The sequence below is a fragment of the Oryctolagus cuniculus genome, chromosome 11, assembly GCF_964237555.1.
Source record: "Oryctolagus cuniculus chromosome 11, mOryCun1.1, whole genome shotgun sequence".
In the NCBI taxonomy this organism is placed as follows: domain Eukaryota; kingdom Metazoa; phylum Chordata; class Mammalia; order Lagomorpha; family Leporidae; genus Oryctolagus; species Oryctolagus cuniculus.
The window spans coordinates 20,074,546-20,102,318 of record NC_091442.1 but is presented as its reverse complement, the minus strand read 5'-3'; the positions used below and the strand labels follow the sequence as shown (position 1 = coordinate 20,102,318).

The 27,773-nt window shown below is 51.0% G+C and overlaps 1 protein-coding gene across 1 annotated transcript; it reads left to right on the top strand.

Annotated features, from left to right (window-relative positions):
* Positions 1-64: 64 nt before the first annotated feature.
* Positions 65-27,658, top strand: ACTR5 (actin related protein 5). Its single transcript, XM_002710769.5, has 9 exons — positions 65-690; positions 1,580-1,809; positions 3,861-4,030; positions 10,319-10,536; positions 11,449-11,631; positions 20,234-20,350; positions 21,362-21,501; positions 23,403-23,535; positions 26,935-27,658. Exons 1-9 carry the CDS (start codon positions 316-318, stop codon positions 27,190-27,192), a joined length of 1,824 nt encoding a protein of 607 aa, XP_002710815.2. The 5' UTR covers positions 65-315; the 3' UTR covers positions 27,193-27,658.
* The last annotated feature ends 115 nt before the right edge of the window (positions 27,659-27,773 follow it).

Sequence of the window (27,773 nt, the reverse complement as noted above, 5' to 3'; positions counted from 1 at the left end):
AGGCGGAGAGGCGGGGCTTCCCCGACCAATGAGAACGGGTCTCGAGGCTGGGAAGGGGCGGGGCCTCCTGGTTCAGGCTTCCGGCTGGAGCCAAGGAGCACGGTCATTCATAAGGTGCTGGGGCCGAGGTTAAGCAACAGCAGGAATTCGGCACCGGTTCTAGTCCAAAGCCGCCTAGCCCAGCAGGCGCGAGGCAGGCGAAGCGGTTGTCCCGGTTTTGCGGGAGGAGACGGCGTCCTGGCGTTACGTGGGGGCGGGGCTTCGCGGCGCCTGGGCTGACGCTGCTGCGAAAGGCCGGGCCGAGGGCGCTCCAACATGGCGGCGAACGTGTACCTCTTCCGCGATGCCCGTGCGGCCCCGGATCCGGTGCTGGAGGCCGGCCCGGTGGCTCACGGGCCGCAGCCGGTGCCGTTGGTGCTGGACAACGGGTCGTTCCAAGCCCGCGCCGGCTGGGCGTGCCCCGGGCCGGACCCGGGCCCCGAGCCGCGCCTGCAGTTCCGCGCCGTGTGCGCCCGCGGGCGTGGCGGGGCGCGCGGCGGGGCGGGTCCGCAGGTAGGCAACGCGCTGGGCAGCCTGGAGCCGCTGCGCTGGATGCTGCGCTCGCCCTTCGACCGCAACGTGCCGGTGAACCTGGAGCTGCAGGAGCTGCTGCTAGACTACAGCTTCCAGCACCTGGGCGTCTCCTCACAGGTGCGGGGCGGGCGGCGCGCGGGGCGGGCTCTGATCGTCGTTCAGTCAGTCAGCCGAGCACCTGCTGTGTGTTCGCTCTGTCCTGGGCCCAGGGCAGAGAGCAGTGAGCGCGCATCCGGGCATACGTGCTTGCTTGTGGATAAACTCACTTATTAGCAATGCGTGGGTACTTGGAGTACTTCCGTGCATCACGCAAAACTTCGTGGAGCTAGTATGAAAAAGGGCAAGCGGTAGGGTTAACGATAGATTCCGCCACCGTACAGGAGAGAGGGAGGGGTTAGATTTGTTCGGTAGAACTCGGGGAGGAGGTGATGTTTGATCAAGGACTTGCAGGAGGGGAGGTGATTGAGGGATGCAGCTCTATGAATATTGGCGGGAAAATAGTCCAGTCAGAGGGAAAAGGTCCCGAGGCGGCCGTGTGCCCTAAGCCTGGATGCAGGGCAGGCAGATTGAGGGGAGAGCACCGGGAAGAGGGGGTCAGAGAGGCGGTGAGGGGCCGGTTGCACCCTTTGTAGGCGGGAGCCATTGCCGACGTGGAGCAGCGGAGGGGCGTTCATGAGAAGGGGCTGGGGGCCCACGGTGGAACCCGGGGGACGGGTCGGGACGCTGTTGAATGGTGACGTGTCTGTGGGAGGTGGCAGAGGGCCGCATCAGAAGCAGCTGGGTTTCGGAGCTGTTCTGCAGGTGGAGCCGTCACTCTTGGCTCACAGTTTGGACGGGACTTGATCTCACGTTTTCCACAACGCCCTCTAGTGGAGGTGATGAGTGTTTCACCGCTGCTCGTGGTCAGGTTTTTTATTAGAGACCAAAAGCAAATTGAGCCGTGCAGTAAGGAGCTGGGGTTCCTCCATGCCTTACACTCACTCGCTTGTCCTTTCTTTCAAAACAGGGCTGTGTGGATCACCCCATAGTTTTGACAGAAGCCGTGTGCAACCCCCTGTACTCGCGACAGATGATGTCTGAGCTGCTTTTCGAGTGCTACGGCATCCCCAAGGTGGCCTACGGCATAGACAGCCTCTTCAGTTTCTACCACAACATGCCGAAGAAGGCCGTTTCCAGTGGGCTCATCATTTCCTCCGGATACCAGTGCACGCATATCTTACCCATCCTAGATGGCAGGTGAGTTGCACCTGGGGCGTTTGATCGCTGTTTCGAGAAATGGTCGAGAAACGTCTGTTTATTGCCTACTTTGAGGACAGAGCGGAAAGAGGAGGAGACTGTGAGCTGAGTGTCTGGGCTTAGCTTTCACCAGCCCGACTGTGGGAGTGGGGGCGAGTCCTTCACCTGTGCTCTGTGACCTCCCGAGGGACTTGCGCCTCTTAGGTCAACCTCTGTAATTCTGCCGCTTTGTAATTCTCGTTTATGGGGAGATACCTGACATATTAGCTACCGGTAGTAGGCACTCAACAAGACATTTTGAATAAATAATCTGAAAACATTTTATTTGGAGCATCTTTGTGTTCCAGAGTCACTCTTCTTTTTAAGATTTTTTTTTTTTAAAGATTTAAATCTCTTTAATTTCTGTCATTTAGGCCTTTCTTTTAAGGTACAGGGTTGGGCTCATAGTAGACACTTAGAAATATTTCTTTAAAAAAAAAGAAGATTTATTTATTTTGAAAGTCAGAGTTACAGAGGGAAAGAGGGAGAGACAGAGAGCACTTCCATCTACTGGTTCACTCCCCAAATGGCTGTAACAGCCAGCTCTGGGCAGTGCTGAAACGAGGAGTCAGGAGCTTCATCTGGGTCTCCCACATGGGTGGCAGGGGCCCAAACCTGTGGGCCATCTTCTGCTCTTTTCACAGGCCAGCAGCAGGGAGCTGGATCGGAAGTGGAGCAGCCAGGATGTGAACTGGTGCTCATATTGCCTGCTGGCCGGGATTTCAGGTGGCGACTTTACCCACTATGCCACAGCGCCAGTCTCTGTAAATATTTCTGAATTGAATAAATGCACGTGTAGTTTGCTTCTTATTTAAAATCTGTGCCCACTTTGTAGTTGGGCTTTTGTTGTGATGAGAGACAAGGCAGCATCGTGCCCTCCTGAGAAGCTGTTGGCTTGCACGGAGAGATGTGCGTCATAGGCAGAGAGCTCAGTGTGTGGCTTTGCAGCCCTGCTGAGAATAAGGAGGTCCTCGGTTCCTTTCTTTCTTTCTTTTTTCCCTTTTTTTTTTTGTTTGTTTTTGTTTTCTCGGTTTCTTAATTTCCTGCCATATAGGATTGGGATAAACGAATTTCTCAGGATTGAATTGAGAATGGAGGTGAGGCTACTTTGCGAACTGTAAAGCAGTCTGAATATTTAAGTCAAAAAATATGCTGTTGAATTTAAGATCTATGCTGGGATTTTTTTCCTGAAGTTTCCATGAAAATCTGTGAAGACAGTAGTAATTCTTAGGCATTACCAAGGACTTAGGAAATATGGATTCTCCATTTTGGGTATGCAGATGTGCAACACGAAAACGAGCATGTTATCTTTGTTATATTGAGAGGAAATTATTTTTGCTGGGGTCCAAGACCTGATCAGATTGGCGGATGTCCCGTTCTGTGCTGACATCTGCTGGTGAGATGTGGTGCGGCAGTGGCGTTTCAGTACCTTGCACTGAGCACCTGGTGCTCGGCTGTTCTTACCTTCTCGCATTAAGAAGGTAAGTTGCGGTGGCTCTGTGCTTCAGTTCCTGTGAAAGGGGTCAGACCCTTGGATGCCAGCAAGCCAGCGTGTGTGTAGCTACTATTGTGTTTCCTTCAGCGGCAGTGGAGGGTCGAGGGCAGAAATTTTCAAATGCTGGCATGGACCAGAGTCAGGTGGGAGATTGCTGAAATATGCATCCAAGCAAACGAATCCTGGGAATTGGCTCCTTTAACATTTTCCCCAGCTGATTCTAAGAAACTTGGTCCTAAGACCAGAGCCTGAGAAACGCATGAAATAAAGGCCTGGCACAGGGCGTGTGTTCCTCCCATGGACTCTCATCTCCTGATGGTAGGTAGTCTGTGTCTGTCTGGTAACAGACGAGGAATTCCTGCTTTGAGTGAGGGCTTGGACCAAGGCAACTTCAGAGTCCCTTCCAGCTGGAAGGGTTTATGTTCCCCCTGCTGGGCTGTTTGTCTGTTAACTTATCCTGTTTCTGCTAAGATGCTGCACAAAAATATAAGTGCTGTTTTCTACTGCCTGACTGTAGGTTAGATGCGAAAAACTGCAAGCGCATCAATCTTGGAGGAAGCCAAGCAGCTGGCTACCTCCAGCGTCTCCTCCAGCTCAAGTACCCCGGGCACCTGGCAGCCATCACCCTGAGCCGCATGGAGGAGATCCTGCAGGAGCACAGCTACATCGCCGAGGACTATGTGGAAGGTAGTGCGGGGGACACGGCTGCAGCGTCAGTGTGCTCTGTCTCCCTGGGCTCTTCTTGAATGTCTGACTGTCGCCACGTTGACCCTTGCTTACTTTGTTTTTTCTTTTTTTTTCTTTTTTTTCTTTTTTTTTTTTTTTGCTCTTACTAGCAGCCTTTCCCCTTTCTGGTATTTACTTTCTTAAGCTGTTCAGTGAACTTGCAGAAGTCGATTTCCTTCACAAACAGTAGCTTTTGCCTCTAAGGCAGGTCTTGAAATTGCACAACGTTCAACTTTTCTCCAGAAGGTGAAGGTTTTGAAGAGGGAGCAGACATGCTGGATTCCAAATGGCTTAAGTTTGAAAACCACCTTTAGAATAGAATTTGTCCTTCAGAAATGCATCTCTGTCTTTTAAGCTTATCTTAAACTTTTGGTTGTATTTTACTTCAATTTAATTTGTCACACCAATGTGAAAATAGAATAAATTCAGATAGTTGACATAAACCCGAAGGGGCATAGACAGTACCACTGTGACTTCCTCTGGGTTCCACAGAGTCTCTGGTTGGCACTGAAGGGGCTGACATCAGCTGACCAGCAGTGAGCTCCTGAAGGGAAGAGGCCCTCTCTCCACCTTTTTATAAATTGTGGTGAAAACTTTATTTGACTCCAGAAGGCATTTATTAAGCACCTGTTGTTCCTGGGGTACAGGGAAGTTGGGGAGGCAGATTTGGAGAGAAAGCATTGATGGCATTTAGGCCAGGGAGTTAGGTGTTCACTTGGAGACACAGCTGAAGCACCCAGCTCTCCCTGCACCTGCTTCTCTATTCTTTTTTTTTTAATTAATTAATTTATTTTATTATTATTATTTTTTTTGACAGGCAGAGTGGACAGTGAGACATAGAGACAGAGAGAAAGGTCTTCCTTTTACCGTTGGTTCACCCTCCAATGGCCGCCGCAGCCAGCGTGCTGCGGCCGGCACATCGCGCTGATCCGAAGCCAGGAGCCAGGTGCCTCTCCTGGTCTCCCATGTGGGTGCAGGGCCCAAGCACTTGGGCCATCCTCCACTGCCTTCCTGGGCCATAGCAGAGGGCTGGCCTGGAAGAGGGGCAACCGGGACAGAATCTGGCGCCCCAACCAGGACTAGAACCCGGTTTGCCGGCGCCGCAAGGTGGAGGATTAGCCTATTGAGCCGCAGCGCCGGCCTTGCTTCTCTATTCTCCAGGTGTCGCTCCCCCTCTTCGTGGAGGAACGACACAGGACCCTGCGCTGTTCTTTTGTCTGCTCGGCCCTCCCCGGGTTTGCTGCTGGTTCTTCCCGGGTTGGCTACCGTCCCTTCCACCTCCGTGGAAGGGCGGTTCCCCCTAGCCACTTTCCCCACTTCCGTGGGGGAGCGGCACACCGCCGGCCGGCTCTCTCGGAGGCTGCACAGGTGTTCCTTCAGATAGATGTTCCTCTTAGATGTTCCTGGTGCATGTTGGCTCTCTCCTCCTTTATAGTCCTCTTCCACCAATCCCAACTCTGCTACCCACACGCCGAGTACGCTGCTCTCCTCCAATCAGGAGCAGGTCCTGCTGTTTATTGGTTGAACTGGAGGCAGCTGTGTAGAAGCTGTTTCTCCCTTCTCAGCGCCATATTGTGGGAGAGCAAATGCATAGAATAAGTCTTAATTCCAATAACTTAGTCTAGTCCTAGTTGCTCCCAGTTGCTCCCCACATCCAGGTACTCTGCTGTTGCCTTTTTTTTTTTTAAAACATTTATTTATTTATTTGAAACTCAGAGTTACACAGAGAGAGAGAGAGAGAGACAGAGACAGAGACAGAGAGAGAGAGGTCTTCCATCCACTGGTTCACTCTCCAATTGGCTGCAATGGCTGGAGCTGTGCCGATGCAAAGCCAGGAGCTTCTTCCGGGTTTCCCATGTGGGTGCAGGGGCCCAAGGACTTGGGCCATCCTCTACTGCTTTCCCAGGCCATAGCAGAGAGCTGGATGGGAGTGGAGCAGCTGGGACTTGAACTGGCACCCACAGGGGATGCCAGCACTGCAGGCGGCAATTTACCCGCTACGCCACAGCGCTGGGCCCGTCTGCTATTGACTTTTTAAAAACTTGACTTTTTTTTTCTGGTATAGCTTTGTGAGTTGTTGCTAAAGATTTATTTATTTATTTGAAAGAGTTACACAGAGAGAGAAGGAGAGGCAGAGAGAGAGGTCTTCCATCCACTGGTTCACTCTCCAATTGGCACAACGGCTGGAGCTGCACTGATTCAAAGCCAGGAGCCAGGCACTTCCTCCAGATCTCCCAAGCAGGTGCAGGGGCCCAAGGACTTCGGCCATCTTCTACTGCTTTCCCAGGCCATAGCAGAGAGCTGGATCAGAAGTGGAGCAGCTGGAATGTGAACCGGTGCCCATATAGGATGCTGGCACTGCAGGCAGTGGCTTTACCTGCTATACCACAGCGCCGACCCCAAGATATGTTCTGTTGTTTTTAAGGACTTCCTTCAGCAATTGATTACTTAGAAATGTGTTGCTTTTGCATGGGTGTTTGGTGTAGTGGTTAAGATGTCTCTTGGGGCCGGCGCCGCGGCTCACTAGGCTAATCCTCCGCCTTGCGGCACCAGCACACCGGGTTCTAGTCCCGGTCGGGGCGCCGGATTCTGTCCCGGTTGCCCCTCTTCCAGGCCAGCTCTCTGCTGTGGCCCGGGAGTGCAGTGGAGGATGGCCCAAGTGCTCGGGCCCTGCACCCCATGGGAGACCAGGATAAGTACCTGGCTCCTGCCATCGGATCAGCGCAGTGCACCGGCCGCAGCGCACCAGCCGCGGCGGCCATTGGAGGGTGAACCAACGGCAAAGGAAGACCTTTCTCTCTGTCTCTCTCTCTCACTGTTCACTCTGCCTGTCCAAAAAAAAAAAAAAAAAAAAAAAGATGTCTCTTGGGATGTCAATACCCTGTATTGGAAAACCTGAATCCCAGTGCTACTGCTGACTCCAGGTTCCTGCTAATGTGTGTCCTAGAAAGCAGCAGGTGATGGCACAAATACTTAGGTCTCTGCCACCCACGTGGGAAACCTGGATTGAATTCCTGGCTCCTGGCTCCTGGCTCCTGGCTTTGGCTTGGCCCAACTCCAGCTCCTTAAGGCAGGTGCAGGGAACTTTTTTCTGCCAAGGGCCATTTGGATATTTATAGTATCATTCATGGGCTGTACAAAATTATCAACTTAGAAATTAGCCAATTATGGGGCTGGTGCAATGATGTAGTGGGCTGGGCTTCTGTGTGCAGTGCCAGTATCCCATATGAGTGCCAGTTCTGATCCAGTTCTCTGGTTATGGCCTGGGAAAGCAGTGGAAGATGGCCCAAATCCTTGGGCCCCTGCATCCATGTGGGAGACCCAGAAGAAGCTCCTGGCTCCTGGCTTTAGATTGGTTCAGCTCTGGCCATTGTGGCCATTTGGGGAGTGAATCAGTGGATGGAAAACCTTTTTCTCTGTCTCTTCCTTTCTGTCTGTGACTCTACCTTTCAAATAAATAAAAATCTAAAAAAAAAAAAAAAAGGGAAAATTAGCCTGCTGTCGGGCCGGTGTTGTGCTATAGTAGGTAAAGCCACCACCTTCGATACTGCCATCCCATATGGGCAGCAGTTCATGTCCCTGTTGTTTCACTTCCTATCCAACTCCCCACGAATAGCCTGAGAAAAGCAGCAGGGAATTGTCCAAATGTTTGGGCCTCTGCTACCCACATGGGAGACCCCAATTGAACTCTTTGGCCTGGCCATTTTGACCCTCTGTGGAGTGAACTAGCAGAAGGAAGATCTCTCTCTGTAACTCTCAGTTTCAAACAAATATATATATATATATGTATATGTATATATACACACACATATATTATTTAAGATCTTATTTATTTATCTGAGCGGTAGGGTTATAGAGAGAGGGAGAGACAGAGAGAAAGGTCTTCCATCCACTGGTTCATTCCCCAAATGGCTGCAATGGCCAGAGCTGTACCAGTCAAGCCAGGAGCCTAGAGCTTCTTCCAGGTCTCCCATGAGGTGCAGGGGTCCAAGGACTTGGACCATCTTCTACTTCTTTCCCAGGCTATATCAGAGAGCTGGATCAGAAGTGGAGCAGCAGGGACTTGAAAAACAGCATCCCATATAGGATGCTGGCACTGCAAGTGGCGGCTTTACCCACTATGCCACAGCGCCGGCCCCAAATAAATAAATTTAAAAAAGAAATTAGCCTGCTATGGGTTTATTGAATTTCGAGTTCTGCCTGCAGCTGTTTTGACAAAGCCAGACCAAGTGACTTCATGAACCTTCTACCTGAGGGATGGATGTTCTCCACCCCTGCTGGGACATCCGGGGACCGAACCAGAGTATGGGAGGGCTCTGTCTGCCTTTCAGAATTAAAAGAGAAAGAAAAAGAAGTACGTTCCTTTATGTCAAAATGTTTGGAGATTTTTCCGTTATGTTTCCGTGATTTATTTATGATTTAATTCCTTTAAATTCCATTTATCTGATATCAGTTAAATTTGTTTGTTTGATGACTCAGGATATGGAATACTTTGGCAAAAGTTCTGTATACCTTTTTTTTTTTTTTTTTTTTTGACAGACAGTGGACAATGAGAGAGAGAGAGAGGAAGGTCTTCCTTTGCCGTTGGTTCACCCTCCAATGGCTGTCGTGGCCGGCGCACCGCGCTGATCCGATGGCAGGAGTCAGGTACTTATCCTGGTCTCCCATGGGGTGCAGGGCCCAAGTACTTGGGCCATCCTCCACTGCACTCCCTGGCCACAGCAGAGAGCTGTCCTGGAAGAGGGGCAACCGGGACAGAATCTGGCGCCCCAACCGGGACTAGAACCCGGTGTGCCGGCACCGCAAGGTGGAGGATTAGCCTAGTGAGCAGTGGCGCCGGCATCTGTATGCCTTTGAAGAGAATACGTATTCTACCCTTGCTTGGTGGAGCATTCTGTTCTGCCATTTAAGTTGACTGGTCAATGGTTTCGTTTGGTTCTGTGGCTATAATTATGGATTTTCCTTGTTTTCCTTGCAATTCTGTTAGTTTTGCTTTCATGAATCTGAATCCCATTTGTTAGGTGCATATTTAGGATTCTTAGGTCTGCTTAGCAAATAGTCCTTATATTAATAACTACTCCGTGTGTGTGTGTGTGTGTGTATATATATATTTTTTTTTTTTTTTTGAAAAGCAAAACCATGGAGAAAGAGAGCACGCACTAGGTATCTTCACCCACTGGTCCACTCCCTAACGCTCCTAGCAGCCAGAACTGGGCCAGGCTGAACGCAGGAGCCTGGAACTCTGTTTGAGTCTCTCACATACTTGGCAGAGACCCCAGTACTTGAGCCTTCATCTGCTGTCTGCCAGGTTGCATTGGCAGGAGGCGGATTGAAAGTGGAGGAGCCAGGACTCAAACCAGCACTCCAGTGTGGGATGTTGGTATCCCAGTGGTCAGCTTAACTTGCTGGGCCACAACACCTGCCCCAGCTTTCTTTTGATTAGTGTTTGCTTGGTATGTCTTCCATCCTTTTACTTTTCTCCACCTAATTTATTACATTCAAAGTGAGTTTCTTAATAGTTGGGTCACCTTTTAAAAATCCCTGATGTCAGTCATTTAATGAGTATGTTAAGACCTCTTACAGTTTATTCATGTTTGATTTAGGTCCACCGTTTGTTTTTTAGTGTGTGTGTATATGCATGTGTGTACACACGTGTGTGTGGTTGTCTCTGTTTCTTCTGCCTTTTAGGTTGTTTGAACTTTTTTTGGTGTTTTGTTTTAATTTATGTGTCGTGTTTTATTGTATCTCCAGTTTTTCTCAGGGGTAGCTTTAGAGAGGGGAGGAACTGTGACTTTTTTCTTTTTCAGTCTACTTAGCATCAGTACTCTCTCTGCATGTGGAATGTAGAAACGTGGGAACTGCACAGACTCCCTTGTCCTTCCCCGTTCATGCCGGACCTGCCCCTGTGTTAGTTCTACATCCGGTGGAGACTCCTCCGACACTGTTAGTCATGAACTCTTGAGGCGGTCGGGCTGATGTTTGAGCAGATCCCCCTCAGTTCTGTCGCTCTTCCTTCGTTTCTGGTGGGCCAGGCTTCCTTGTGCCATTTCAGCCCGAGGAAGCGGATTCAGCTCTTACTGCAGGGCAGGCCTGCTGGCTCGAGGGCTGCATTTAGCTGACCGAGTGGGCCAGAGGCTGGGGGGAGGGAGCGTTCTACGTCTCACCGGTGCCTGGAGCTCTGGTTCTGGCTTGTTTGTTTCTGTGGTCTTAGTGTTTCCATGCCATAACCTGCAGAACTGTTGTTTGAAGAGTTGCAGAAATGGCGGTGTCCTGATTACTACGAGAACAACGTCCACAAGATGCAGCTGCCGTTCTCCAGCAAGCTGCTGGGCAGCACCCTGACCTCTGAGGAGAAGCAGGAGCGGCGGCAGCAGCAGCTGCGCAGGCTGCAGGAGCTGAACGCGCGGCGGCGGGAGGAGAAGCTGCAGCTGGATCAGGAGCGGCTGGACAGACTGCTGTATGTGCAGGTGACGGCGCCTTCCCACACGCTCTCCCGTAACAGCACTGGCCATCGGCGGCTCCTTTGATGTCCACAAGCGTTCCCAGGGTCATCAGTGTAGAGCACACTTTAGCCGCTGAGAGAGGGGTAGGGCTCCACTTTATGGACTTACTTTTGTCTTAACATTTCATTGATTTTTTTAAACTTTCATTTTGAGTGTAACACAGCTGATGCAAAATGCACAGATTTTAAGTGTAGATTTGATGCATTTTCACAAACTCAGACACACCTGTGTGTGTGCATCAGCTGAAGAAACACAGCACTGGGGCCGGCTCTGAGGTGTAATAGGTTAAGCCTCCACCTGCAGTGCTGGCATCCCATATGGGTGCTGGTTCAAGTCCCAGCTGCTCCACTTCTGATCCAGTTTTCTTCAAATGGCCTGGGAAAGCAGTGGAACATGGCCCAAGTGCTTGGGCCCTTATACCCACGTGGGAGACCTGGAAGAAGCTCCTGGCTTTGAAATGCCCTAGCCCCAGATGTTGTGGTCATCTGGGGAGTGAGCCAGTGGATAGAAGACCTCTCTCTATGTAACTCTGCCTGTCAAATAAATACATCTGGGAGTAAGAAAAAAAACGCTGGCAGCATTCCAGAAGCTTCTCTGCTTCCTCCGTTGTAACTTTCCCCACCTGACTCCCCCTGAAGGTAACAGCATTTCTGACGTCTGTCACCCAGTAGCAGTTTGGTCTAGTCAGAGGGTGCTGAGACCATGAGGTGCTGTAGTGTGGAGATAGTTGGCGAGAAGGAGCTGCAGGTGTAAGTCAGTGAGGGCAGCTGGGGGCTCCGGGAGCCCCTCCTGCTGCAGTTCTACCCTGTTTGGCTTTTAAGCACCTTCTTGCTTCCTGTTTGTCTTGAGCATGATTTGTGGCTGTTCTGATTTCAGGAACTTCTCGAGGATGGTCAGATGGATCAGTTTCACAAAGCTCTCATCGAGCTGAACATGGACTCCCCGGAAGAGCTGCAGTCCTACATTCAGAAGCTCAGTGTGGCAGTGGAGCAAGCTAAGCAGAAGATCCTTCAAGCAGAAGTGAACCTCGAGGTGGATGTGGTGGACAGCAAACCAGAGGTGACCGAGGGTCTTGGGCGGGAGGTCCTACCTACAGGGTCATTTAGAGAGAAGCCTTCCCTGAGGGGAGAGAGTGTGTTGAGAAGGCTGAGTGTCATAGGGGTTGCAACAAATGATGAGTAATGTCTGCAGGCACGTGGGTAAGGACAGCAGTGACATTGACCTTGTACCAAGTGAAGTTCTGGCCACAGGCATTTCACACTGTAGCCTTCTAGCCCCCTGGGAGAGATAGTATGTGTGTGTAGAATAAGAAGAGCATTCTCAGACCCCTGTGTGGTGCTGCCTTGACCAGAACCCACTGTTGTGGTGGTCCTTTGCCAGTTAGGCACACCCAGTCACTTCCTCTGATGCATTATTCCATGAATTCTGGTTGATCACTCACTTCCTGATACAAAGCCAGGAGCCAGGAGCTTCTTCTGGGTCTCCCATGTGGGTGCAGGGGCTTGGGCCATCTTCTGCTGCTTTCCCAGGCCATAGCAGAGAGCTGGATGGGAAGTGGAGCAGCTGGGACTTGAACTGGTGCCCATATGGGATGCTGGCACTGCAGGCGGTGGCTTTATCTGCCACTATGCCGCAGCGCCAGCCCCTTACTGTCTCTTTTTTCCCTCTCTGTCCCTGCCAGTAGTCTGTGAGTGATGCCACCAAAGGGACAGGCGGCAGAGCTGAGGTAGGCCCCAGGGGTAGTCCAGACCTTGACACCTGGAGGCCTGCCTGGTGAAGGGGGCCTTTGGGCCATTCTCAGCCCAGAAGTCCTTGATGGGGTCCCCTGTCTTTAGAACTGGAACACAATGTAAGAATTCTATATGTTGTTTCATGAATTCGTTATTCCTAGAATTCTAAAACAGAGGAGTTTATTTATTGCTCTGTGATACATTTGAGGCAGAATTCACCAGACCAGCTTGTATTTTTGTTTTTTTAAAATTTGTTTTATTTGAGAGAGTTACAGAGGGAGGTAGAGACAAAGAAAGAGAGGGAGAGAGATGGAGAGGTCTTCCATCTGCTTGTTCACTCCTTAAATGGCTGCAGTAGCTGGAGCTGAGCTGAGATGATCCAGAGCCAGGACCCAGGAGCTAGGAGCTTCTTCGGGTCTTCCACATGGGTGCAAGGGCCCAAGGACTTGGGCCATTCTCAACTGCTTTCTCAGGCTCCTTCGCATGGAGCTGGATTGGAGATGGAGCTGGGTTCCATCCAGCGCCAGTGTGGGATGCCGGCGCTGCAGGCTGGGGCTTTAACCTGCTGCGCCACAGCTCCAGCCCTGGATTTTTTTTTTTTAAGATTTATTCATTTATTTGAAAGGCAGAGTTACAGAGAGGCAGGGGCAGAGAGAGAGAGGTCTTCCATCCTTTGGTTCAATCCCCAGATGACTGCAATGGCCAGAGTTCTGCTGATTCAAAACCAGGAGCCAGGAGCTTCTTCCAGGTCTCCCACGTGGATGCAGGAGCCCAAGGACTTGGGCCATCTTCCACTGCTTTCCCAGGCCACAGCAGAGAGCTGGATTGGAAGAGGAGCAGCTGGGACTTGAACTGGCACTGCAGGCAGTGGCTTTGTTCTCCATGCCACAGCCCTGGCCCCTGGATTTTTAATCAACTCTTTGAACTCCTAACTGCCTGTGATTTTAGAAGGAAACCACAGTGTGGAAAGATCCAAGTCAGTGCCCGTGGTGCTGAGTGTAGAGCGAGGATGTCAGAACTGTCTCCGGCCCGGCGTGAAGCCAGCTTCTGCAGCTCCAGCTTGTTGCCGGAAGCTCAGTGCCGGTTCCTGTGCTCAGCCGAGCGTTCTCTGCCTCGTGCCCGCAGGCTGTGGATTGTGTGAGGAAGGAACAGGCAGCGAATCCACGCGCTTCATTGTGTGGGACCCTGGGGAGAAGGGACCTTTGCTCGAGCCCCCTCCCCTAGCATCCCAGGTCAGCCCTGGCTGGGCTGTGTGCCTTTGCTGGTTGGCATCACCCAGGCTGCAGGTCTGTGTTCCAGATTTGAGCTGGGGTTTACTGGAATCTGGACCCGTGTTCTCTTTGTCCGTGTTCATCCACATTTGCGTTTCTGTCATTCTTCACCTGTCCATAGGGCCTGAGCTCGTTTATGCTGGAGAGAAACCACCAAGCCTCATGCAGATGAGGGCTTTCCAGTGCCACAGGAAGACCTGCACCTGTGCGGTGTGGCTCCTCAGCAGTGGAGAGCCAGTTTCCCCTTTCTTTGTGCATTCCCCTGCGTTTGTGCCCTGCTGTGTTCAGCCACTTCTCCAGCACTCACACGTTTGCTAAGCTCCTGTTGTGCTCTGGGCACGTGTGTGCAGGTATCCTGGGCTCGGGGAGCTTCTGAAACGTCGGGCTTCAGCCTCTATGTAAAGCTTTAACGGTGAGTCAGCTTCTGCTGAGGGTGACTGTGGGTGAGCAGTCAGTAACGGTCACATTCATGGGGTGCACCTGCGGGTGACACTCGCTAGCCAGGTCTGCCGTGCAGAAAGTATTGTCAGTGTTTTCCAGCAACGAAACTCCCTTAGAGTGAGGGGAGCAGATGGGTGTGGCCCAAAGTTCATGCTGAGATTCTGTGGGGCGTAATGGCTGAGCCGGGTTAATACCATGGCGGTTTTTTTTCATTTGCAGTGTTTCCTAAAATCTATTTTTTTTTTTTTTTTTTTTTACTATGGACCCATTCATTCTAGCCCTGGTTCGGGAATTATTCTGTGAGGATGTTACAGAGTAGGTTTTGTTAGCATCCTTCATGAAGAATTTAATCTTGAGGATGCCTGCTTTTCACAGTCACAAGCGCCGCATGAGAGGGTGGGGAGAGCACAGCTGAGCGCATCGTCGTTTGTCGGGAAACACAGCGGGCCCAGTGTGGACGTTCTCTTGCGCTGCCAGCCAGGATCAGAGTTGGCTTCTGCTTGTTCTTGGCCACTCAGGCTGTTCCAGGGAGCTGTGCTGCGTCTGTTCTGATTGCTTTGGCAAACTCATTCTGCTCACTTCCAGAGGAGCAGTCATGTTCGTGTTCCTGGCACCACAGCACATGTGGACCCTGGCGAGCCCAAGGGGACCGCAGCCAGTGTGGAGAAGTCTGGTCCCTTTGGAGGCTGGTGCCTCTCTCTCCATTTCTTTTGATTGGAGTAAGTGAACGATGTCTCCGTGTTTGTAGTGAAGCTAAGAAGCGCTCTCATTTCTGAGATACAGTGAGATGTTTTGAATACATTGCAGAGGCAGGTGAGTGGTGCTGTGTTGTCACAGTGCAGGAAGCCTTTTGAAGCCAAGAGTTCTCTTGGTCTGCACTCGGGGGAGTTTGAGGGCTGGGGACGCCATTCAGTGTTGGGCACAGAGTGCCAGGGACACAGGGGTGATTAACAAACAATTCCTGCCTTCCTTCCTGGGTTCTTAAAAAAGTCGGTGGTGGGGAGGGGCAGTGCTGTGGCACCCTGCTTTGCTGTAATAAAGCTTACAGGGGTGGTAGGAATGGGAGTGGAAGTCCACCTGGATTTTTGAGAAAGGTTTGGGGAGGCTTCAGCTTCTCCCTCGGAGAATCCCAGCCTCCTGAGTGCGCTGAGCAGAGTGGTAAGGCTTCATCTTGGGAAAATAACTGGAGGCAGATAGGACTGTTGGGTTGGAGAGGGGTGAGGCGGAAGGTGGGGCAACGAGTAAGAATGTGTAGTAGGATCCTAGGATCCAGAAGGGGGCTGCTGTGGGCCTCCACTGGATCAGCAGCCACAGTGGCCGGGGGCTCAGGAGTGGAGCACCCTGGGCCCAGCACTTCTGCAGGAGTTGCCCTGGGTAATTTTCATGGCTCAGTGTGCAGGTCACATCATCACTCCCGTTTTACGGATGAGACGGAGACTTGGGAGAACGAAGAGATTTGCCTGAAATCATAGTTGGAGGGGGTGCAGCTGGGACTCCAGTACCAGTGGGTGGTGGTGCTCTTGAGCAGGTTGGGAAGACCATGAGCACCAAGTCTGTAAAGTCTCTGGGACAGCAGGGGTCGTGCTCCAGGACTTGGCTGAGGAGAGCGTGGGGGAGGGGTTGTGGGGTAGAGAAAAGCCAAGGAGCGAGATTAGAGAGGGGCAGTGAGGGAGGAGACAAGTGAGAGTTCCAGTGGTGTGTGTGGTTAGCTGACCCCTGGGGAAAGATGCAACAGTAGGAGGCTGGCAGGAAAGTAAGGCGTTGGACTGGCGACGTGTAGGAAGTTTGGCTTTTGCAGCAGCTGAGGTGATGTGCCAAGACTCACCGAGTTGAAATTAGGAAGGGAGAACAGTGCTGGGCGAGGTTTGACACAGCTGCTTGGAGGTGCACATGGAAGCTGAAGACACAGGACTGCCAGTGGCAGTGGGGCCATCTCTTTCTCTCATCTGGTGCATGTGAGACACCACCCTTCTGTTCTTGTAGGTTGGATGGGCGATTGTCAGGGAATTAGGGTATGATGGGGTCTCTGCTCCATATGCCTGGGGCATTGGCTGGGAAGACTTGGAGCAGTTGGGAACTGGAGTTGCCTGGAGGGTTTTACACTTCTCAGTCTGGCTTCGAAGGCTGTACTCAGTGAGGAGCTGGTCCAGGCATCTATGTGGGGCCTTTCCGCTGTCTTGGGCTTCTCACAGCTGGCAGCTGGCTTCCAAGAGGCGGCTTTCTGAGAGAGCAGCCAGAGAACCTGTATTTCAAGAGATGAAGGTGGGAGGAAGCCGTCTGGCCTTTTCTGATCCTGCCTTGGCAGTCCCGTGACGTCACTTGCACCAGCCCATGGCTGCTGAGATTGCCAGGGAAGAAAGTCAAGATTCCTGCTTCTTTATGGGGAGTGGGGGAAGGGGAGATAGAAGGGACCCCGGTGTTTGCCTTCACCTCCTACCATTTCGTAAGTCACTGGTTTTGTTTGTAGTTATTTTTTAATTTAAAAAAGATTGATTTAACACTATTTTTTACTTGAGAGGCAAACAGGAAGATAACTCTTACTCTCTGGTTTACTCTCTAAATGCCCTCATCATCTGGAATTTGGCCAGGGCTGAAGCTAAGAGCCAGGAGCACAATCTATATCTCCCATGTGGGCAGCAGAAGCCCAAATACTTGATCTGTCACTACTGCCTCCCAGGGTCTACACAGGCAGGAAGCTGGAGTCAGGAGCCAGAGGCAGGGATCAAACCCAGGCATGGTGATGTGGGACCCGGACACTCTGATGTGGGACATAGACATCTCAGCTTGGGCTAAACACCTGCTCCTATCTGTAGTTATTTTATATACGGGTGACATCTATGTGTTTCCAACCCAGTAAAGCAACTAAATTCTTGAAGGGGCCAAATGAGCATGAATTTAGAAGGAAAGAGTGTTCAGTTTTCACCCGACATGCCCTGGGTTCATGGTCCACTTGCAGGAGAAGCTGCTCAGAGTGGACCATTCCCAGCTCTACCCCTGTGACCTTTCACTTGTCCTTGGTTGCCACTCAGAGCTGCTCCATGTGCCTCAAGCCTGTCTGCTTCCTGCCTCCTGGCTTGTGGATATCCAGGATGAAGGGAACTTCGGGGATCCATTTCCCATCCTCTCCTGGGACCCCCTGGAGGTCCTTTCTTGAGGACTTTGGGTTGGTGCCAAGTTAGAATAGGCACAGGCACTGCCGTGGCAGGGCTCTTCTCTTGTGAGGGGAGCTGGGAGTCTTCCTGATCCCAGGCTGCAGGCAACAGGGGCATTGTTCCTGTCCTCACTCTTTGCTGCCCCTGCTTGGGCAAAACAGCCTTTCATTCACTTCTGCTGCATTGCTGCCACTCTGAAGTCTTTGTTCATCTTTTATGTTACTCTGACTCTGGGCTAGATCTTTTCTACACTTCTCATGCTCAGACTCATGGTTTGTGGAATTGCAGCTTAAGGCAAAGATTTTGGAGCTGAGCAGTTGTAACAGACTGTGCAGGCTGCAGGTGTGCGTACTGCTGCCTCTGATTGGTCACTGGTGGAGATGGCTCTCCCTGCTTTGTCAGCAGCATGGGCCGTTAGCTACTTGTCCTGTCATCCACCTTCTTTCCCAGATACCTCTTTATAAGCCAGCCGGCTCCTGCTGCCCTCCACTCTCAGATGAAGAAATGTTCCTGTTCCTTATGTGGGTTTACTTTCAAGCCTGGGAAAATCCCCTTAGATGTGGCAGAGTCTGTGCTGCACAGAGTTGAGGACGTCACCCATCCTGTATGCCGTGTCGATCCTTCCAGTGTGTGAGTGTGGGGGGTTTACTTTCGAGCCTAGGAAAGTACCCTTAGATGTGGCAGAGTCTGTGCCACACAGATTGAGAATGTCACCCATCCTATATGCCATGTTGACCTTTCCAGGGTGTGAGGGGCACCGCCTCATTTGCAAAGGAGTTTGAATGCCAGTTCACATTTGCAGTGTATATGAACCAGTCCTGGAGAAGCGTGTAGAAATCCTGTGGGTCATGCTGGTCACATACATCATTCACAGAGTCCGAGGGACTCGGGCACACGGTCAGTGTCAGTGTCCCCTCAGATTGTTGACTGCTGGTCACTGAGTCTGCTTGAGCCTCCCAGGAGGCCACCTCCTAAGACAGCCTCCTCTGAGCTGTCCCTGTCAGAGCCTCCTCCTATGGTTGCAGTAGAATCTTTCTTCCTGTCACATCTGCCTTTGAGTCCGAAGGTGAGGCTCATCTGCCTTTTCACGTGGCAGGACAGGTGGTTAAAGATGTTTTCCAGGATGACTGCCCAGGTAATTGCTTGGGTGCAGGTTAAAATTAAAATGAGTGCCCCAGACCCTCTACTGGGGGTGCGTACCAACGTGTCTAGGCCCAACGTGGGCTCACTCTCCTTGAGTCCTGTTCTGCAGGACTCCACAGACAGGAAGTGTCCTGCCACGCTGGGCATTTGCTCACATCCCCAGCGCAGGGAGGGGACCTGGTATTTAAGGAATTAGCTGTAAAGCTCATTGGTGTTGGCTCATATATTTATGTATTTATTTTAAATAATAGTTCTTAAAGATCGATTTGTTTATTTGAAAGGCAGAGTTACAGAGAGGCAAGGGGAGAGAGAGAGAGAGAGAAAAGACTTCCATCCACTGGTTCACTCCGCAAATGACCACAACAGCCAGAGCTGGGTCAATCCAGAGCGGGGCTTATCTGAAGCCAAGAGCCAGGAGCTTCTTCCGGGTCTCCCAGGAGGGTGCAGATGCCCAAAGACTTGGGCCATCTTCTGTTGCTTTCCCAGGCCACAGCAGAGAGCTGGATTGGAAGTGGAGCAGCCAGGTCTCGAACTGGCACCCATATGGGATGCTGGCCCTGTAGGTGGTGGCTTTACCAACTACATCACAGTGCCAGCTCCTGGCTCATATATTTATTAAGAGATTTCTTGAATTTTGCAATAATCTAGCTGCTTTGTAGGGCGCCAGTTGCCACACAATCTTTCCCCAGAGCTGTGTGGGTGGTGTGACTGCTGTAGCAGTACACTTTCCACCAGCCCAGCTTGGAGCTGGCACTCTCAGAAGGCTTCAGAAAGGGAGGAGTTGATTAAGTCTTGCATAAATAAGAAGCTAGGGAATGAAAGCAGAATCCATTCTTGGGGCCTGCGTTGTATGGGTTAAGCTGCCGCCTGCAGTGCCAGCATCCCATATGGACATGGGCTCGAGTTCTGGCTGCTACACTTCTGATGCAGTTCCCTGCTAATGTGCCTGGGAAAATGTTGGTAAATGGCCCAAGTGCTTGGACCCTGCACCCACATGGGAGACCCGGATGAAACTCCTGTTTCCTGGCTTTGGCCTGGACCAGCCTTGGCCATTGCAACCATTTGGGGAGTGGACCAGCAAATGGAAGATCGCTCTCTCTCTTTCTATAACTCTGCCTTTCAAATAAATAAATCTTTATTTTAAAAAAGGGGTCAGTGTTGTGGTGTAGTAGGTAAAGCCCCATATCCTGTATGGGCACTGGTTCAAGACCCGGCTGCACCATTTCCAATCCAGCTCCCTGGATTGCTTCTGGGAAAGCAGCAGAAGATGACCCAAGTACTTAGGCTGCTGCATCCATGTGGGTAACCTGGAAGAAACTCCTGACTTACGGCTTCAGCCTGGCCTAGCTCTGGCGGGTGCAGCCATTTAGGGAATGAACCAGTGGATGGGAAGATCTCTGTGTGTGTGTCTCTTCCTCTCTGTGTAACGCTCGCTGACTTTTCAAATAAATAAATAAATAATTTTTTTTTCCCAAACAAAGAAATAGTCCATTCCTGGCTTTGTTGTGTGGTTTTCTTATTTTTTTTGTTTTGTTTTGTTTTTAATGTTTGTTTATTCACTTAAGCCTGAGCCAGGCTCAAGCCAGGAACCAGGAACTCCCCTCAAGGTTTCCCATACATGGGCCGAGCCAGCAGCAGATGCTGTGATCCCAGTCACTGCTAGGGAACGCCAGTGTCTCAGGTGGCAACTTAACCCACTGGGCTACAGCTCCTGCCCCTGTAGGCTTAGTCGCAGTATTCTTGTGTGTGTGTGTGTGTGTGTGTGTGTGTGTGGTAATAGCCTAGAAAATTCTTCATTGTTTTAATGTAAGGTTTTAGGACACTGGGCACGATCCCAGTTCTTTTTGATGGCACTGACTGATAGAGCCAGGGTTGCTGAAGGTACAGGTTCCGTGTTGTTTATTCTGCTCTGTTCTGTTCTGAGACCCCTGACCTGGAGCAGCTGGAGCCGGCTCTGGAAGACGTGGAGAGCATGAATGATTTTGAACCTTTGTTTTCCGAGGAAGCACCTGAAGCAGAGAAGCCAGTCACCGCCGTTCAGGTTTGCCTCCTGCTTGGACTCTGAAACTCTTGACATAAATGACTGGTCTAGTCTAGTCTAGTTTCTTTAGGACTGTTTTTGTTTTTTTTTTTAAATCCCAGTTGTGTTTTCAGAAAAAGTGTACCAATACCTAACCATCCAAAGGCAGGGTGTTTTGGTTGTTTGAGGTTCTAGCACCAAGATGTGGGACTCTGTGAGAAGCAGTCTACCTGGCAGAAACATGTGGAAAGGAAACCGGGTCTCAGGACCTGAACACTGTTTAAAAGTTTCATTTTCATGTAAGCCAGTGTCATTATTATTATTATTTTAAAGACTTATTTATTTATTTGAAAGTCAGAGTCACACAGAGAGAGAAGGAGAGGCAGAGAGAGAGGTCTTCCATCCGCTGGTTCACTCTCTAATTGGCTGCAACGGCTGGAGCTGCGCCAATCCGAAGCTGGGAGCCAGGAGCTTCTTCCAGGTCTCCCACGTGGATGCAGGGGCCCAAGGACTTGGGCCACCTCCTACTGCTTTCTCAGGCCATAGCAGAGAGCTGGATCAGAAGTGGAGCAGGCAGGACTCAAACCGGCACCCATATGGGATGCCGACACTGTAGGTGGCAGCTTTACCCGCTATGCCACAGTGCTGGCCCCCAGTGTCATTATTCTTAATCCTCATCGGAGTTGTGACATTAGCAGCTGGAGAAACTGACCTGGGATCTGAGGCCTCGGGAAAGAGTTTTCTTGCTGTGTGGGGACCAGGGGTGCTAAGCTAAGCACTGGGTGGGGGATGTGGTCCTTTCATGAAGTCTCTAACTCGGGGACCACTTACTGATGCACATGTGTGGGTAGTTGCAATTCAGAGATTAAAAGAAGGTAGAAAATAGAGTTACCAAGTCGAGAGCGCTGGCAAGAGGCTGTTGTGCCACGAACACAGGACAGAAATTCTGCTGGAATAAGAAAGGCAGTTTGAAGAAACTGGCATGTTTGTCATTGTGACCTAAAATATCTTTTAAATCCTTGGTTTTTAAAGCCCGTGTTCAACCTGGCAGCCTACCATCAGCTGTTTGTTGGGACAGAAAGAATTCGAGCTCCAGAAATTATTTTCCAGCCGTCTCTCATTGGAGAAGAGCAGGCCGGAGTGGCAGAGACTCTGCAGTATATCCTGGACAGGTAAGACACTCAGACTCCTTTTCCTGTCTTTTCCTGGACCACTTCCGTGGATTTTGCCCTGAGTGGTGGATTGGGTGGCGGGGCCCTGGGGAATCTGTCTCGCTGTCTCCTCATTGACTCACCATGCTCAGATCGTCGTCTTTTCTCTGTCGCCAGGCCTGGCACCTGGCTGGGTTCTGCAGTTGTTTCCTGAACATGTGCGGCTCATTCGAGGAGCTTTAAGCTTCTTTAAGTTTGAGCAACACTGTTGATCATATCGCTGCACTGGCTTTCCTATAAACCTTCAAGTTTTTAAAGTCTAGTGATTTTAAATCACCCTAAACACAGCTTCTAAAAGGTTGTTCCCTCCTCCTTGAAGGTATTTTATTGATTTAAGCCTGTACTTTATATGATAGTCCCTCTCTATCCACCCATTTATACAGCATTTTCAAAATCTGTGAGTTTTCATCATTCAAGTTGGCCAAGTAGAGAACATAATTTGTAGTACTGTGGATGCTTCTCTCAGGTACAACAGGCTGGAAACTCACTCCTAGCAAAGGAAAAAAGCTTTTGCCTCTACTTTGTTTGAATGGTTTTGAACTTTGTCTTAACAATGGGTAGGAAAGCGATCAAACACACAAGATAAAGCTGTTGTTTAAAAAAGAAAGTACAGGTCAGGAGACGGGCCCTTGAAAGGGAGGCAGGACTTTTGTGGGTGATGGAACTGTTCTGTGTCCCAGCTGTGTTAGTTACTGGGGCATAGAAATTTGTCACACTTATTCAAATTGTATGTAAATCAGTCCTCAGTGACGTTTTTTGAGGCAGATGTTTGACACAGTGGTTACAGTGCTGCTTGAGATGCCCACCTTCCATATATGAGTCCCTGGGTTCAAGTCCTGGCTCTTCCACCTTTCTGCTAATGTCCACCCTGCGATGGCTCAAGTAGTGGGTCCCTGTCACCCATGTGAGAGGCCCAGATTGAGTTTCAGGCTCCTGGCTTTGGCCTGGCTCAGCCCCAGCTGTCGAACCACCAGATGGAAGATCTCTGCCTATCTTTCAAATACATACAAATTTCAAGTTGATTTTCCTTTTTAAAGATTTATTATTTATTTATTTGACAGAGAGCCATCTGCCATCCATTGGTTCACTCCCCAAATGACCATGACAGCCAGGACTGGGCCAGGCTGAAGCTAGGAGCCTCCTCCGGGTCTCCCATGTAAGTGGAGGGGCCCAAGCACGTGGGCCATCCTCTGCTGCTTTCCTGGGCTGTGAGCAGGGAGCTGGATTAGAAGTGGAGCAGCCAGGACTCAAATTGGTGCCGGTGTTACAGGCGGCGACTTAGCCCCTTAATGCTATAACACCAGTCCCTAAAGTTGACTTTTAAAAACATGTATTACAGAGGGGCTGGTGCCGTGGCTCACTTGGTTAATCCTCCACCTGCAGTGCCGGCATCCCTTGTGGGTGCCGGGTTCTAGTCCTGGTTGCTCCTCTTCCAGTCCAAGCTCTGCTGTGGCCCGGGAAGGCAGTGGAGGATGGCCCAAGTGCTTGGACCCCTGCACCTGCATGGGAGACCGGGAGGAAGCGCCTGGCTCCTGGCTTCGGATCAATGTAGCTTCAGCCATAGTGGCCATTTTGTGGGGGTGAACCAACGGAAGGGAGACCTTTCTCTCTGTCTTTCTCTCTCACTGTCTAACTCTGTCAAATTAAAAAAAAAAAAAGTATTACAGAAATACAAAAATTATAATGCATTGTGCTGGCGTTCTGTGGAGACACACAAATGAAAAGCAGAAGTTTGGGTTTTGTTTATTTTACTTTTCTGTGTAGAAGCTTATTTATTTTGCCTGAGAGCCACATCTCCGTGTGTGCATCCTCTTCTGATATGCACTGGGGGCGCTGGAGCAAAAGGAATCGTTTCTCTCCAGGTACCCGAAGGACACTCAGGAGATGCTCGTTCAGAACGTCTTCCTCACTGGCGGGAACGTGATGTACCCCGGGATGAAAGCCAGGATTAAGAAGGAGCTGCTGGCGATGAGGCCCTTCCAGTCTTCTTTCCAGGTACTGCCTGTGTGTGCCGCCGACGGCTGTGAAAACAGCATTCGCTGTTTGTTTTCTGGCTGCGGAAGTGAAGTCTAAATGAGAAAAATTACTTTGTACCTCCATCATCCTGAGCTATCCTCAGTTAACATTTCTGTGGCTTTCCTTATGGTCTTTATGCTTAATTTTTAGAACAGATGGGAATCATGTTACCTACTACTTTGTGTTTTTATTTGAAAAGCAGTACATGCATATAACACTCAGAGTGTAAGAGAGCATATGTGCACTGAGAGTCATTCTCCCTCCTCAGGCCATGCAGGCAGAGCTTCCCTTTCATCCGCTTTCTGCACCAGTGAGTGTGTGCTGCTTTGTAACCTTCATTTTCTCAGTCTGCCATTTTCCCATGTCATTATTCTTCTAAAATCAACTTTTTTTTAGTGGCTGTATAGTATGCATGCTCCACAGTTTATCTACCAAATGCCTGCTTACCAAAAAACCCGGTCTGAGCTCCTATCGTGGGCCAGGCACCATGGGGGCACTGAGATGTCCTGGACACAACCCCCAGCTGAGGGGGAGCAGCAAGGTTCGTGGGCTGGGATGAGCCAGAGTATGAGGGACATGAGGCACGGGCCTGCCAGTGTCCGTGGAGGGGGCGCCATCATCTGCACGTCCTAAGGACAAGCAAGTGTGTGCCGTCCACCGATCGAGGAAAGGAGTGGGTTGGAGCAAGCATTCCAGACGGAAGAACTGGCAGGAGCAAAGGTACAGGGACCCAGAGCTTGCTGAGGTGGTGAGAAGTGGCTGAGCAGGGCAGAGGCGTGGACTGGCAGAGGCATGGGGCAGGTGGCACGAAGGGCAGCAGGGCCGCAGGACGCAGGGCCTTGTGTGCTGCAGAGAAGCTCGGCCATGATCTGTGCTGCCTGATGTGCTTGACTCCGTCCACACCGCGCTGAATCTTTTTTTTTTTTTTAAAGATTTATTTATTTCTTTATTTGAAGGAGTTACAGCTAGAGAGGGAGAGACAGAGAGGAGAGAGGTCTTCCATCCGCTGGTTCACTCCCCATATGGCCACAATGAGGCTGGGCCAGACTGAAGCCAGAAGCCAGGAGCTTCTTCTGGGTCTCCCATGTGAGTGCAGGGACCTGAGCACTTGGGCCATCCTCAGTTGTTTTCGCAGGCACATTACAGGGAGCTGGATTGGGAGTGGAACATCCGGGACTCAAACCAGTGCACATGTGGGATGCCAGCACTGCAGAAGGCGGCTTAACCTGCTGTGTCACAGCGCCGGCCCCACCATGCTGAGTCTTGCTAAACCTCCGTTTATCAAGTATAAGCTCAGTATAAGAAGGAGGTAATCGCTGCACCACTTCCCAGGACTCTGTGTACTGAAAAGACCTGCACATGGTAAACTCAGACACTAGCCATTGTGTTGGTGCTGTTTAGCCAGAAAAATTGACAGGGCTCAGTGTGTAGTCTTACTGATGGCTGTGACCCCTATGGCGAAAGAATAAAGCAAAACACAAAGTGCGTGGGGAGAATACCAGGAAACCAGGGACAGCTTCTGGCATCCTCTCCCTATGGAGTCATACATGTTGCATTTCAGTCCCCCAGTAGTGAGTTGTGATGGCAAGTGGGATGTCACCACCCAGGGAAGCTTGTTAAGAGAGTAGGTGCCGCAGGCTTCTGTTTGGGGAGCTGATCACATAGGTACCCCCTGCCTGGAACATGCCCGAATTCCAGACTTGCAGAAGGGGAACAGAGTGCCGCACAGTGAGCCGCTCTAGGAGGCCGTGGTAGACTCCTCCCAAATCCAAGTTCCCAGACGCCCGCCGAGGCCCAGGCTTGCAGACAGCCCTTTCTGGGTGTAAGCAGGAAGCCTGTTCCCTTAACTGTTTCTGCACAGCCATTATCTTTTCAACAATGGTGAGCATGAAGGAGTCTAGATAGGAGAGTCTTGTGGTCTGACTTGCATTTTAGGAAGTATTTTTGACATTGGTGTGAAAAATGGAGTATCAGGAGGAATCTTGGAAGCAGGAGACCAGTTAGGTCGCAGCTCCCAGCCTTTGGGGTGAAGCCGCACTCCTCTCCGCCCCCCACGGTTTACACGGTCTCTCTGGATCTCACCTTGGAATAACCGCATTCTCTCATCGCTCCCTTCCGCCTTGCACTGCAGCCACAGTGACCCGTTAGCTCCCCACAAATGCTTTGTTTTCCTGCCGTAGGGCCTTTGCACGTGCTGGTTCCTTTTGTGTAGAGTACTCTTCCTGATTCATTCCAGCTCCTTTCTCAGTGGCCGGTTTAGTGTCACTTCCTCTGCTGTCATTACCTATATTCCTTCCTAGGTCTGTCTTCTTAACTAGCAAAACATTTGAAAACATTGCTAAAATATCAGGCAACTTAAATAAGCCAAACTAAAACCAAAAAATAGCGTAGTTTCAGCCTCTGTGAACTAAGGTTATCTGTATATCTTCAGTCACAAAACGAGGTTGTTGACAGCTTGTTCCATAGCCCGTGTTTTTTTCACTTTCAGATGAGTGTGACGGTTTTTCCGCCAGTAAGTTTATTTCCAACGCATCTTTTTGATGGCTGAGTCAGAGTGCATTATAACCTAGGTGCTATTCAGTGATGGCTCCGTCTGTGGGCTCCTCTTTGCCAGGCAGCATACCAGCACACACGTTCTCTCAGCGAGTCCTCCTCATCTTGGGAGAGGTCCCTCTTTACAAGCCCCTGCCTGTGTGGCAGCCCTGGTGGTCTGCTCCTGAGCTCACACGTCATCACCTCCATTCTTTGCCACCAAGGCCTGCCCGTCCCTTCCAAAGACATCATTCCTCCCTGGCGCTTGTGTGGTTGGTGGAGGGAGGAGGTGGGAAGTCAGGTCGGCACCCCAGAGAACAGGATTCCTGGTTTACTATGAATGGTCCGGTCAGCCTAGATAAGGAGTCCTCAAAATGACTGACCCCAGCCCACTCCGGTGATGAGCAGTGGAAGGTGAGCGCTGGCAGCATGGGGAACACCCAGCTCACCACCTCTGCTGTCATCTTGCCTAGAACCTTTTGCCACCATGACCAAAGCCACCTCACATCAGCCTCTGCTTGCAGACAGGGATGCAGGGCCTGGAAGGCCTCTCCTTCCTCTCCACTGGCAGCTGTGGCAGACAGCATCGCGGGGTAGCAGGCTGGGCAGCTGGTCCCTCTGTGTTCAGAAGGCGCCTGGCAACCGCCTGGTCTGTGAGGTCGTGTCTGGGGCACCCTGTGACCTGGCACTCTCTGGAGCGGCTGTGTTTGGAGGATGCGTGGGTAGCCCTGTCTGTCTGTGAATACCCTGGGGGTAAGGTGGGGACTGTAGCTGAGCCTGCAGAATGTGCCTGCCTGGAGCCGCCGTGGAGACATCCTTCTGGTGAGCGTTCTCTTCGTGTTGCAGGTTCACCTTGCCTTGAACCCTGTGCTGGATGCCTGGTATGGTGCTCGTGACTGGGCCTTGGACCACCTGAATGATGACGAAGCCTGGATCACCAGGAAAGACTATGAAGAGAAGGGGGGCGAGTTCCTCAGGGAGCACTGTGCTTCCAACGTCTACGTCCCCATCCGCCTGCCCAAGCAGGCCTCGCGCTCCTCGGAAGCCCAGGCATCCATCAAAGGCCCAGGGCCCGGTGGAAGCGGTGCTGGCGAGCAGGCGTAGCAGGGAGCCTGCACCTAACGCCCGTGAGCCACCTGGGCAGATGGACGGGTGGTGCTGTGCTGGAAGAGTCTGCCCCGAGGCCAGCAGTCACATTTGGCTGCAGAACGATTTCTCCTGGGGAGAAGAATTACGGACACAGGGAGCTGTCACCCTTTAGGGTGCTGTCCACATGGGCTTCTCTGGGAAGAGCTGGTGGACGACCTCTGGTGTCCATGTTGAGCCGTGCTCACTGTGGCTTCAGGTTCCTTCAGCAGTGAATGCAGACAGAGCAGAGGGCAGAGATGGACAGATGAACAAGAAAGTCACAATATTATTTAAAGAAGATCCTTTAAATTGTATTTTATCTGTATAGATATTTTATTTTTGTAAATTTACTCAGAAGATGGGTGACTGTCCAGCAGGGGGAGATCTTGTATGTACATACACTAAGAGGTTACGTTTATGTAATAAAGGCATCACCCACACACTCTAAGGAACTGGAAATAATTTCCTTCCCCCTATTATTGTCCTTACAAATGAGAGAAAAGGCCCACAGAAGGTCACCAACTTGCACAGAGTTCATTCTACTGGCCAGGGACCTC

Excerpts from the sequence above, each read along its gene's own strand:
- ACTR5 (XM_002710769.5), top strand. The coding sequence starts at position 316 with ATGGCGGCGAACGTGTACCTCTTCCGCGATGCCCGTGCGGCCCCGGAT. Across the intron at positions 11,632-20,233 it reads TGGTGGACAGCAAACCAGAG|ACCCCTGACCTGGAGCAGCT; the intron begins GTGACCGAGGGT and ends TTCTGTTCTGAG. Across the intron at positions 20,351-21,361 it reads AGCCAGTCACCGCCGTTCAG|CCCGTGTTCAACCTGGCAGC; the intron begins GTTTGCCTCCTG and ends TGGTTTTTAAAG.